Consider the following 13,609-nt stretch of genomic DNA (forward strand, 5'->3'; position numbering starts at 1 on the left):
TATCGATTTTATATTTTGAATTTTATATTGCTATAATTTTTTAAAAATATATGGATGAATACAAACATTTTTTTTAAATACTTTATATACATATTTCATCCGATATACTTTTATTTTGAAGCGAAGCTGAGAAAGAAGGTATTAACTTTACTATGATGTGTTTTTTTTTTTTGTGTGTCTGTTGCCACTTTTACTAAGTTCTCGCCGAACCGATTTATTTCAATGATACGTAAAAAGAACACAAATCGTATCTAGTGAAAGACATTGTCCATAAAACTTAAAAAAATTTTCCTCGTTCTCTGTAAGTGGGGCGAATCCCCAAAAATATTACAATTTTTAAAATCAGTGAATTTTTACATTTTTTTTCTTAAAATTGCAATACATTTTTGGAAAATTAACGAACATAAATAACTTTTTTTTTATAAAGAAACCTTAGGCATTTTTCTTTTATTTGATATAAAAATGTTTAATTTATGACCGTTTACTTGCTCATAGGGGAATTCAAAATAGCGACTTTTTTTTATAGTCAACTTTTCCAATGTAAGTTTTGAAAATGTTCTGAAAATACATATGTTAAAATAAAGCTTATGTTATGTACTTTATTTTTTTTCAACCTATATTGTTTGGTTTACAACATATTTAATTTCGCTCTTTATTATCACGATCTTCAGCAAGTCTAAAAAGACTTAAAGAATTAAAAAATTCCGCATAAGTGTAAATTCTTGCGTCATTTTTCAGTTGAGATATGAACGAGTTTCTTGGTTTTTCTGGTGGTATGATGCAATTCTTTGTCATGGCAAAAAACGTGTCCCATCATGTATCAGCATCTTCGCTTTATGACTTTAATTATAGATCTTGTTTCTCCAACTTGAGTCAGTACATCTTCATTTGTTACTCTTTCTGTCGAGTTTATTTTTTCCATTCGTCTCCAACACAACACTTCGAATGCTTCAAGTAATCTTTTTTTCTTTTCATTAATAACTAATGTCTCGCAGCCGTATAAAGCAACACTCCATACAAACGTTTTTAAAAATGTCTTCTTTATTGCTCTGCTAATTTTTCTCGAAAACAAAATTTTCTTTTTCTTAATAAATGCTGTCTTTGCTTGCCCGATTCTTTGTTTATTTCCTGCGAACTTCTCCCGTCTGATGTTATTAAATTTCACAAGTATTTAAAACTAGAAACCTAGGAAATAAGTTGGTATTCTAAATAAATATTTGCTTTATTTGTGGGTTCACAAACACAAACTAAAATTTTTGTTTTACCTGAATTTATACGCATTTAATACTTATTTATAATTATTTGCATTTCTGCCAGTGCTCTCTGAAGGTCGTGCTCTGTTTCTGCTAATATTACGATGTCGTCTGCAAACCGGATCATTGGAATCAATATACCACCCATTTTGATTCCAATCCCAAGTCTGTTTTGTACAATAAATTAAAAAAATTATTTGTCCCGATGACTTTCTTTTACGTGCAAATGGCTGACGTAATTAATACATGTTATTTTTGTGTTAAAGTATTCGTTTTATATTTTCAACTTTAAATTGCTATAACTTTTTGAAAAATGTATGAATCAACACAAATTTTTGTTTCTAAATACTTTATATATAGACCATTCATCCGACATACTTTTTTTTTTAATCGGACAATTTCCTCTTATACAGGAAGCGTTCAAAACTTTAAAATATGAGTAAAAAGTATAATATTTTTAACTTAACTTGTGAAAGTGTTCCGGAAATAATGCATCTTTTATATGTGATCTCTGATGAAAAATCCTTTTAGAACAATAAATTTATTCTTAAGTAACCAATTTTTTTTTTAAGTATTGCATCAAACCCTTCAGTTTTTATACACTTTTTCCATAAAAATACTTTACAACTACTTTATAATTTATCCGTAAAAAGCACAATACTAAATAAGTAAACATCAATTTCATACTGTATTTAATTGCTATAATAAATCATATATTGCAATTATATATCATAAAAGTTGTAATCAGGATATAAATAAGGATATTAAAGTTCATTTTCTTTTAGAATAATCCAACAAATTCTTAAATTTAAAAACTATCTACAGATTTTCATCGAAGCGTTTCTTATGATTATATTGATTTTAATCACTGTCCGACATAATCTATACTTGTACCAACTATGCCACGTCCATACTGATCTACCATTTTTTTTAAAATTTTATACAATAACTAGGCTCCGCCCAGCTGGGGATCCGCCCCAGACCCGGAGCCCTACGAGCCTTACGCGCTTTCGTCGCGTAAGCCTCTTCGGGCCGTCATCATAAGTAGGCCACTGATTCCGGTAGGGGTACCCGGCTACGCTGAACACAATAAGTGTTTTGCAGAAAAAATATTACATCAGAATCAGTGTAACAAAAATATATTAGAAATGTTATTATTAAAATCAGGAAAATTCAAAAAGAGAATATAGTAAAATGTATTGGGTATAAGGTTGACGTTTGTTAATGACGTATTCCCTTTAGGCCTATTCAAAAATTATTTTAAGAGGGTATTTAATATTTTTTACTTTGTTAAACATATTATAGAATTTTTTTTGCTAAAAATTAAAGTAATGATGAAAAAAAAGGACATTAGGTCCTTATTTATTAGAAGTTGCCTAAAAAAATATTGATAGCGCTGGTTCAAGGGGGGCCCATATCTTCCTTAAATACACCCCTGGTATACACAAAAATTATTAATATTCTAATTATGATAATTGTGTTTATATTATAGAATTATTAAAAAAAAATTCAGCAGGTTATTATACGTGGGACTATATAAAAAATTTAATTTTGATAAAAATATTGGTAACTGCGATTTAACGTTGGGTAGCATAGTTGTCATAGATGAATCCCAATTTAAACGATAAACTCATAGATAAATACATCATATATGAGAAAAAAAGGATTATTCATAATGTACTGTTCTGATAATGAAAGTACAAACTTATATAATTATAACCGTCTTGAAATTTATGTATAACATATAATATTTCTCGATAAAATATAGTGTTATGTGCAAATGCAAAATAGTGTCCTAATAATAATACATATTACACTATATAATTAAGGTTCATAATAAACGTATGAGCAGAAATGAATCACTGCGCATATAAAAACCATGCGCGTGGACTTAAAAAAAAAAGCTCGTAAAACGGTAAAAAATGAACGGATTGAATTGATTTTTTTTATCATATCTCAGGAATATCATTGGGCGGGTCTGATGAAAATTTCAAACCTTAGGTCGTAAAACACTGGCTTCAGCGAGCGTTTTTCTCGAAAATGGTCAAAATTTTAAAACGCTCGCGGGCGAGCGGCAAAAATTTTCCGACCTTCGCCAATAATTTTCCTGGAGTCTGGTGACCGAGTACTTTTGTTAAAAAAAAAAAATTTTGAACATCCGAGCACGCTAAGTAATTTTTCCAGAAAATCGTTTTTTTTTCTTGTTCTATTATATAATAAGATAATATACTAGATTAATATGTATATTGACACTCAAAATAAAGTTGGTACCTTTATAAGAATCAAGGGATGGACATAAAAAGTATTTAACCCCTTATAAATTGAGATATAAATACTGAACTAAATCAATACATTTTTTTGAAAATTATTACTTTTTTAAGAGAAATTTTGAGATTAAATATAAATCAATTACTTTGTATAACCCAAAACAACACAATATTTAAATACACATTATTAATACAGATAAATATTTTGTTATTTATTAATCAATCTAGAGTTTTTTGTACACTACAATGAATTATACACACAACGACACAATGTTGTCTTCGGTGGTATTTTTGATCACGTCACTTTGCGTAATTGCCACTCTGTTTCTATATAAAAAAATAACCCATACTTATAGTTATTGGAAAAGGAAGTCCGTAATATTTGCTGAACCATTGCCCTTTTTTGGTAATATCAAAGACGCAGCAATGTTTAAATTGACTCAGGGTCAGTGTCTACAAAATATTTACAAGTACGCTTATTTTAAAATTAAAAGTATATTAAAAAATACTCAATTGAATATATTAATGTACACAACTAAATTATTATATTTTTAACAGTGAATTTCCAAATGAAAAGTATGTTGGAATATATCAATTTTTAAAACCCACACTGTTACTTAGAGATCCAGAAACTATTAAAATCTTCACAGTAAAAAATTTTGCCCATTTTACTGATCGGGGATTCTCTTATGATGGTCATAGAGAACCATTAACAAATCACCTGGTAAACATGGAAGGGGATATGTGGAAAATTCTTCGTCAAAAACTAACACCAGCATTTAGTTCCGGAAAAATAAAAAACATGATGGGAATGCTTAGAAAATGTGGAGAACAGCTCATTGAACACATAGAAGTAAGTCAATTAATAATATTATATACTCAATTATTTTGTTTTAATTAAGGCTTTGAACACCATAGTGCCTTAAAAAATTATTCAATGTCTTCCACAATCTTATTTAAATACATTTGCCTCGTAAGTATAATTATAAATAATAAATAATACTTTACTTCTACAGAAAGGAATATCAGCTGGAGTGACTGATTACGATATGCGAGACTTAACTGCAAAATACACCACTGACGTGATAGGAACATGCGCTTTTGGTTTGAACTGCAATTCTCTCACGGACACAGACTCTGAATTCAGACAAATGGGTAACGCTGTTCTCAATTCGTCGATTTCATTGGCAATAGCTAAAGCTTTTCGGGTTTTTTTCCCAAAAATGTTTAATATACTCAATTTACGTACATTTCCTATAGAAGTTCAAAAGTTCTTTTTAGCTATTGTAAAACAAACCATTGCTTATCGCCGAGACTATAAAATACAACGCGATGACTTTATTCAACTATTGCTTGAAATGAAAAGCAACCAAGAGTTTCAAAATGATGAAAAACAATTTCCTACTATCGAATTAACAGAAGAACTGATCGCTGCTCAGGTATATATTATTTTAATTATACCATAGGTGTTATTATCCAGTATTAGTAAGAACTTTACATTCTTCGATATAAAATTAGTTTAAAAAAGTGCGTCAATAAAATATGTGACCGCAATGATCGTTTATTTCTTTATCACAACGGTGCAAGCAGTAGAAAAAGAATACTTAACGACACCACCCATTTTTAACAAACCGTAATCATCTAAATTAATATCTTTGATTCTACCACATGTTTGGCGTTTAAATAATTGGAATCGAAGATTTTAGATTTAGGCGTCGAGAAGATTCTAAAAGGAACGCTATCTATTACATGGCTGAATTTTCTCAAAGGTCTACTTAGTATACTTGTCTATGGTCTCGACCATTCTATTTGAAAATTTAAAAATCGATTTCGCTCTCATATTGTATATTGTACATTCTTCCTCGAATGATGTTTGCATTTAATTAATACATGCGATTACAAATATTTTTGTGTTGGTAATTATTTAAACAATATCCACAAATTTCGTATTCTTCTACTCTGATATATTGTCAGGATAGAGGAAAGATTTTCATTATTTATTTATTTTTACTTTGAAGTGATATTTTAAACACAAACGTTTGTAATAATTTAGGTCCTGGACAGCAAAAACTTTTATGAGATACTCGTAAAGCATACCAACTGGTAGACTCCAATTAAAAATTTTAGTCGATTGCTATTCCTTAAGTTCTAAGGTTATAAACTTTTACTCTATCTGGTATTACATGAACCAACTTAATCCAATAAACTTAAATCAATCGGGTAGAGCACCATTTGTTGTTTTTGTATATAGTAAATGTTTTGGACTACATTTATAAATAAACATTTTATAATGTATTTTTAAGTAGACTGTATGCATTTTCATTAAATCTCTAATAATTCAAATAAACATCAATTAAAATCAAAGAATAAAAACTTGAACATGATTATTTTTCTTTAGTTTTTCACGCAAAGGATTTAGTGTTTTGAAGTTTACAAGGTCTTTTATTAGCTTTTAGTTGTCCCTGATTCAGTTCTTTCATCTTAGTTTGATCACCAATTTAGAAGAGTACCCACTAAAAAATAAAGTTAACCGATTAAGTAGTCAGTCAAGATTGGCAGTTACTTAGTAACTATTTAACTCGGATAAATATATTAAACCAGATAATTTACTCACGTTAACACGTAAAATCTATCAGTTATATTAGTTGAAAAAATCGCTGTCGAAATAATTTTCAGTTTACTATGCATTTAGATAGAATTCATTTTGAATTTTCTTTTTTATGTAAAACCACATGAGTACTGCTTTTAATTAGTTACAAAAAGCAACAAAAAAAATCTACCGTTTATAATATATAATAATGACGTTCAATCCAAACTTCAAATATTCGTTTAAAATCGGAAATCTAACCAAACTTTTCATTTGTAAATCAGTTTGAAAATCGAACTAATATACTTAAATATCATGCTGAAATAATATAAATAAACTAGTTAGGATAGGACAATAAAAACGAAGTTAATTCGACTAAAATAGTAGTAACGCAATTTGCTAAAAAAAATACAGAATGTTATGTATTTTTAACTTTTTTGTTTTTTTTTTATGAATATTTCTTATTGATTTTTAATCACAGTATTTTGAAAAATGAAATTTAATTATGGAAAAAAATTATTACATATTAAATAAAATTAAAAATATTTAAATAATTAAATTAAAAAAATATTGAATTATTTATTTTAATAATTGTTAATGTAACATATAAAAATAATGTCACATGCACATTGCTTATATGTACATAATAATGAATAAATATATATAATACATGAAGGTGCAGCGAAATGGGATCGCAAAAAGAAGGGATGAAATTGAAAGAAAGAGGGAGAACGAGAAATTTATTAGTGATGGGCGATTTTCAAAAGTAAATCGATTTAAAGCGAAATAAAAATATTTGTCAATTTAAAATCGACAAAATTAGTCAATTTTATTCTTTAAATCAATTTTAATTTTTTTTTATATGTAAATACATTAATATGCCGACAGTTATACAATAATCAACTAGATAGCACTTTTTATTAGTATTGTTATGACGTATATATGTAAAAATGAAGTCCTCTATCATAACATAATAAAGGGCGGGAAAATGTTTAAATATCTATAGGCCGAGAATATGTGAATACGCCCCTGGTGATATATTATACATTGTATATAGGAATGATTATATGTAAAACAACATCATAACTGTTTCGTTATAAAATTTCGTTATTCGACTTATCTAGCATTTTTCTGAGTTGGAGCCCACCGCAAAATCATATCACATCCCAACCCAACCGTAAGGTACTTCTTTCCAAATTTATTTTACTTGAAAATTATTAAAATTGATATTTATTTCGGTTCACATTCGACTGAATAATTGAAAATTTGGTACAAAACCAAAATCAATGTTACGAACATCATTATAATTTCTCTGCTACTAAATATATTTGTAGGTTTATACGGTTGACAGTATTTATCAGGAAAATCATAAAAATTACACATTGCAATCATTAGCATTATTTTAAAATTTTAGTTAAGTAAAAATAGAATAGGTTATGATTATGTAATTCTAAAAAATTTAAATTATATTAAAAATATTTAACTCAAAAACCACAAAAAATTACTAAAAAATCATAGATACGTATTTCGGGGATGATATTACAATTTTACAAACGCTAAACACATACTGATACCCTAACCGAAAAAAAACTCTAGATATATCCTTAGTGACGTTATCACAAGTAATATTATCACATTTTGCGAGTTTACACATGTGTTAATTATGAATATTTCAGTGGACCACTGATGAGATCAAGATCTCAACTAATCAAATTGTTCTTATTTTAAACCATTTCTACTGCTTCATTTATATTTACTTCTTTGTAATTATTTACATTTTTAATTACTTTTATGGTTTTAGTAGAGTGATTATATTTCAATAAATGTTCAGCCTTAGAAGATTTATCTACTTTTAGATTTTTAATGTTTTAAAATGTTCATTAAACCTGATTTTAATCACTGTCAGATATCATTATACTTGATCCAACTATACCACGTCACCACTGTGCCGCGACCCCCTGTGCTGGGTTGTTTAGTTTTGAATTAATATTTTTAATATAATTTAAATTTTTTATAATTACATTACTGAGAAAGGAATATGAGCCTTTTAACCTTGTACTATACTAACATAAGTGAAAATACATTTTAAATGTACCCACTGTATTTTTTAAATTTTTTTGTAAATAAATCTGTTAAGGTGTTTGTTTTTTTTTTGGCTGGTTTTGAAACGTCCTCAACAACCTTAAGTTTTTGCTTACATGAATTAGCACTCAATCCCGATATACAGTTAAAAGTTCAAATGGAAATTGCTGATAAAATCAATAAAGATGGCCTTCCATTTACTTACGAATCTGTTATTTCAATGGAATTCTTAGAACAATGTATTAAAGGTATTATCTTGAATTTTTCGCATGAAGATATTTGTATTGAATAGTTTGAAAGAATTATTACTTAAGTTGACATTTTAACAAATTATTTTTAAACTAACACTAATTTTAGATATAAATCTTATTAGCTTAGTAAAAGGGAATGGAATACTAAAAATCGGTAAGTGAGAAGAAAGGGTATATACATATTATGACTCATATATAGACATATAATTAAAATTATAATATTGTTGAAAAAATTTGACTTTTAGTTATTCTTCATGGTGAAAGAGACACCTAAGTTGAAGAAAAAAGAACGGTTATTGTATAAAAATTCTCAATTTTATATTTTATACTTTTAACTTCTTTTTGCTAGAAATTTTTGAAATTTTCTGGATACATATAGAAATATTTCCATATTTCCATATGTAAAACCCTTTTCAAATGCAAGAACCCATTCTTGACCGAAACCTTAATTTTTAATTTTAAAAGAACCATACCGGATCCTAAATCTAATTAAATAGATGAAATAATAAATTTTAATTTTTTAAGGTTATGACATTGAAGAATATTTTATAACTTTAAATGATATTTTATTAAAATATTCCATTTACTAACTCAATTACATAACACAAATATACAGAATGATTTTTTTATCATAACCCACTCAATTACTTACAGAATAATAATAAATTAAACATTTTTTTTCGATTATCTTTAGTTACACATCATTCTTGAATTATTAACTATGTAATACTTTTTAAGTTCATCCCTTATGCCTGTTAAGGGTGACAACTTGTTTTTTTTAAATGGGAACATATATTTTGAATTTAATAAAATGTTTGAGTTTTTAATTTAATAGTAAATGGCATTTGAATTTTTAGTATAACTTTATTTGTTTATTAGATATAAACATTTAAAGTTTCAAATTTTTGAGTTAATATACATGTATAATACACAAGGGATTACAAATACAGGTAGCTAATTGGTTTTTTATGACATCGATATTAGCAGGTACACAGCATTGTTATTATCAATGGTAGTAAGGTACATTGTTGTGAGTTTATAAATACACTGACTGACAATACAAAAAGTATATTTATTAATAGTCATAATTGATAATAAACAATCCGTGACTGTGACAGCAAATTTAAATTTCCATTTAAAAAAACAAAGTTGACACCCTTACCAGGCATAAGGGATGAACTTAAAAAGTATTACATAGTTAATAATTCAAGAATGATGTGTAACTAAAGATAATCGAAAAAAAATGTTTAATTTATTATTATTCTGTAAGTAATTGAGTGGGTTATGATAAAAAAATCACCCTGTATATTAAAAAGTAATCTATTTCCAATTTTCTTCGTTAACAAGAACTTTCTACTATGTATAGTTTAAAAAGAGTAAATGTATTAAATATCTATTTTTTACCTATGGCGAAATTTCAACATTTTTTTTAGGAGCAAAAATATACATAATTTTATACTTTTTTGATAGCTGAGGATATATTTATGAAGATTATAAGCCCCTTCCGCTTCTCGATCATAAATTTATGTTCGAAATATTTAAATAAACATATGGATTTAACTCCGTATGAATAATATAACTTTATTACATTACATGTTTTTTCGTTAAGAGCAAAGGATTTAACAGAAGATTTTTAGGGACTGCTCTAAACCACACATTTTTACGGGTAATTCAAAACCTGTAGTCACTGAATAACAAAAAAAATATTGGTCATGAATTAGAAAAATTAATAAAAGAAAAATGAACACATAATATCAGGGTCTGATTTATAAGGGTCCTAAGGGACCCGGAACTCTGTAAATGTGAGAGTCATATACGATCAGCGTGTCATTTTTTTTTCGCTTTAATGTTTTATAATTTCATACTAGACATTTAAAATATTAAAAACAATCCATGTAAATGTACCTGCAGCAACAAAAGCATGAAAAATTATATAAAAATCAATTAATTATGCTGAGTTTTTAATTTATAGAATCTGGTGATGATAACGATTTAATTGATATAATTAGATGTCTCTTAACATCAAAACTCTATTTTAACTCGCTTGTATTAGTTTTACCTGTATGTATGTTTGTTTGTAACTCTCCACGCGCCACGTGTTAGTATTCGAGCATATCCCGTCGTCTATGACCTTGAGACTAGACTGTCGTAAGACATTCACCCTACCCCGCTCACCACACGCTGGCAACACTATTACTGTATAATTTTATTTTTGGTTTTCGTGTCCGTACATGCGTGCGTATTATCAATATTATATATACAGGGTGGCCCACCACTCACTGACAACTTAAATAACTTTTGATCCAGTTAATATTTTTAACTGATTTTTTTTTTTTAATAATAGTTATACGTTAGGTCTATAGCTATATCTCAATAATTAATTTTTTTACATTTTATTAAAAATATTAATTATTTTTAAATTTTAAATAAAATGTAAAAAAAAAATCTAAGATAGCTATTTTGTAGAGTAGAATTTAAGAAAAATTTTAGTAAAAAAATATCTTATTAATATTCAGTAGTAAATATTCTGTAGCGTTTTGAAGTTTGTGAAAATTTGAATTTTCATGTACTATTTTACGGTATTAAACATTGAAATACGTATTGAGAAAAGGACAGAAGAAAACGCTATCTTTTCAATATACTTTTGAATGAGAGTGATAAGTAATAATTGCCTTATCTAATTTCTTATCATGGTATTTATGCCAAGTTTGTAATGTATACACATTATCATCATATGTATACACAGTAATCATGAAAAGATAGCGTTTTCTTCTGTCCTTTTCTCAATACGTATTTCAATGTTTAATACCGTAAAATAGTACATGAAAATTCAAATTTTCACAAACTTCAAAACGCTACAGAATATTTACTATTGAATATTAATAAGATATTTTTTTACTAAAATTTTTCTTAATTTCTACTCTACAAAATAGCTATCTTAGATTTTTTTTTTACATTTTATTAAAAATTTAAAAATAATTAATATTTTTAATAAAATGTAAAAAAATTAATTATTGAGATATAGCTATAGACCTAACGTATAACTATTATTAAAAAAAATATATCAGCTAAAAATATTAACTGGATCAAAAGTTATTTAAGTTGTCAGTGGGTGGTGGGCCACTCTGTATATAAAATATATTTGTAATTTTTATTGAAAATTAGGCCTATTTTAATTAAATTTTTTTTTTCAAATAATTAGAAAAAAATAATCCTTTTAATTTTCATTTAAGCATTCGAATAATTTTTATTCAACCGAGTAGTATTTTTTGGGCATTAACTATAACTACAAAAAAATAATGAATTTTTGGGCTAGGTCTTCTATATTTTTTGTTTCATTAAATATATTAAACATTATCCGTAAAAAATATGATAGAACAAAATTACGTGCGGAACGAGGAAATTTTTTCTAAATCCGACCCTGCTTAATATAAGAATTCAAAAAAATATTGAACTTGATTTAATTGCAATGGGTGATATTTAGTTTACGTTACATAAAAATTTTATTAATGTATATTATTTCAACACCATAAAGTATTTATCAATATTTAACATTTTAGAAACAATGAGAAAGTATCCTCCAGTACAAGCATTAGTACGAAAATGTACTAAACCTTTTCAATTACCTGACTCCAAAGCAGTAATCGACGAAGGTACAGGAATCCTCATACCTGTTTACGGCATACATCACGATCCAAAATATTACCCTGAGCCTGAAGTATTTGATCCCAATAGATTTAAAAAAGAAGAAATTACCAAACGACCTACGAGCAGCTATTTGCCGTTTGGCGATGGACCACGTACATGTATAGGTATACAATATTTATAAGCACAGCTATTTTGAAGCTAAAAATATAGATGGGGGAGGTTAAAATTAATTTTATCAATTTAATGATTTTTTTGAATTTGTAAATATCATAGAACTTTTTTTTAGAAGTAACCTTACGAAGTGTCCCGCAAGGTTTAGACATAATTAATAGTTTTTGATCCGTCAAATATTTTGCATGATTTTTTTAAATAATTACAGGTTTGGACTACGTTAAAAATTTTTTTTGTTTGTCGAATAAAATATAATAATAATTTTCTTTATTTCCATAAGGAAACAGCTGGATTTATGAATAACACTGGTTAAAATGCACTTTACCTCTTCCTCACGAATTGAAAATTTTATTTTAATCTACTTGTTTTTTCCCCTATTTAGGAATATAATTTTTTTTTCACGGAAACAATTTTTTTCCGCGGGTTCACAATTTGCCTAATAATGAATCGTGTTTTTAGTAGACATCCTAGTACTTATTATGGTTATTTTAAGTTATATGAACGTAATTTGTATTAAAGAAATAATAACATCTGTTTGATTCGTGTCAGTTAAATTTAACACTTTTTTTACTAGGGTAATATATGTTCATGTCGGCTCTCATTCCTAACTTTTTTTTTTTGCTCATTTTTCTCTTGATAATAAGCTAATTTTAATTGTGTTGTTCATAAATACAGTTATGTTTTCAAATACTAGTTTAAGTAATATTATTATTCGTTATTGTCATAACTAAACGACTACAGCAATAGTTGTGCCAACGGACCATATCAATGATTACTCACAAAACACAACATTTATTAAATTAATTATGGTTATTAATTTTAGAATATATATATATATGTAATTTCATATCTAGCGACAATCTAAAATTAGCTTCCTTATCCAGAGCTTATTGCATTATTTTACTTCTATTTAAAATGTATTTATGGATCGCGTTGGATATAAGTATAAGTAAAATTTAACAGCAATGCCATCGTGTTTTGTTTTTTTTTTTTTTGTGAAAATAGCATCATAAAAATGAGGTTTTCAATGTTTAAACGTTGAATTAACTATAAGTGTAAATTCAGTATATACAATTCGTGAGTAGCCGAAAAAATGCATCATAGCCAGTAATTCATTTAATTGGATGTAATAATGTTGCATAGAATTTATTTTTGTGACTGCAATTGTGTGAGCGCATTCTTGTGGATGCATTTGTGTAAATTCATTTAAGAGAGTACATTTTGTAAATACATTTTTGTGAGTACATTATAGTTACAAAATCATGCCTCAAAACACTCCATAAAATAAGGGAAATAGATCCCTAAAACAAAATTAATTTTATAGTAAAAAGACAATTTTTTTTCATTTGA

The 13,609-nt window shown here is 27.0% G+C and overlaps 1 protein-coding gene across 5 annotated transcripts in view; it reads left to right on the top strand.

Annotated features, from left to right (window-relative positions):
* The window catches only part of LOC126895889 (probable cytochrome P450 6a13), a 37,347-nt gene that overhangs the window by 12,044 nt on the left and 11,694 nt on the right, over nt 1-13,609 (top strand). For 4 of the 5 annotated variants that reach the window (XM_050668201.1, XM_050668198.1, XM_050668199.1 and 1 more), the window contains 5 exons: nt 3,749-3,990; nt 4,079-4,373; nt 4,537-4,959; nt 8,245-8,437; nt 12,001-12,252. In XM_050668201.1, coding sequence (XP_050524158.1) covers nt 3,767-3,990; nt 4,079-4,373; nt 4,537-4,959; nt 8,245-8,437; nt 12,001-12,252 — 1,387 coding nt within the window. In that variant the 5' untranslated portion in view covers nt 3,749-3,766. The remainder of the gene's footprint in view (nt 1-3,748; nt 3,991-4,078; nt 4,374-4,536; nt 4,960-8,244; nt 8,438-12,000; nt 12,253-13,609) is intronic. The other variant, XM_050668202.1, reaches the window with a different exon arrangement.

This window comes from Daktulosphaira vitifoliae, unplaced genomic scaffold (genome assembly GCF_025091365.1).
Source record: "Daktulosphaira vitifoliae isolate Bord-2020 unplaced genomic scaffold, ASM2509136v1 Scaffold_1, whole genome shotgun sequence".
Classification (NCBI taxonomy): domain Eukaryota; kingdom Metazoa; phylum Arthropoda; class Insecta; order Hemiptera; family Phylloxeridae; genus Daktulosphaira; species Daktulosphaira vitifoliae.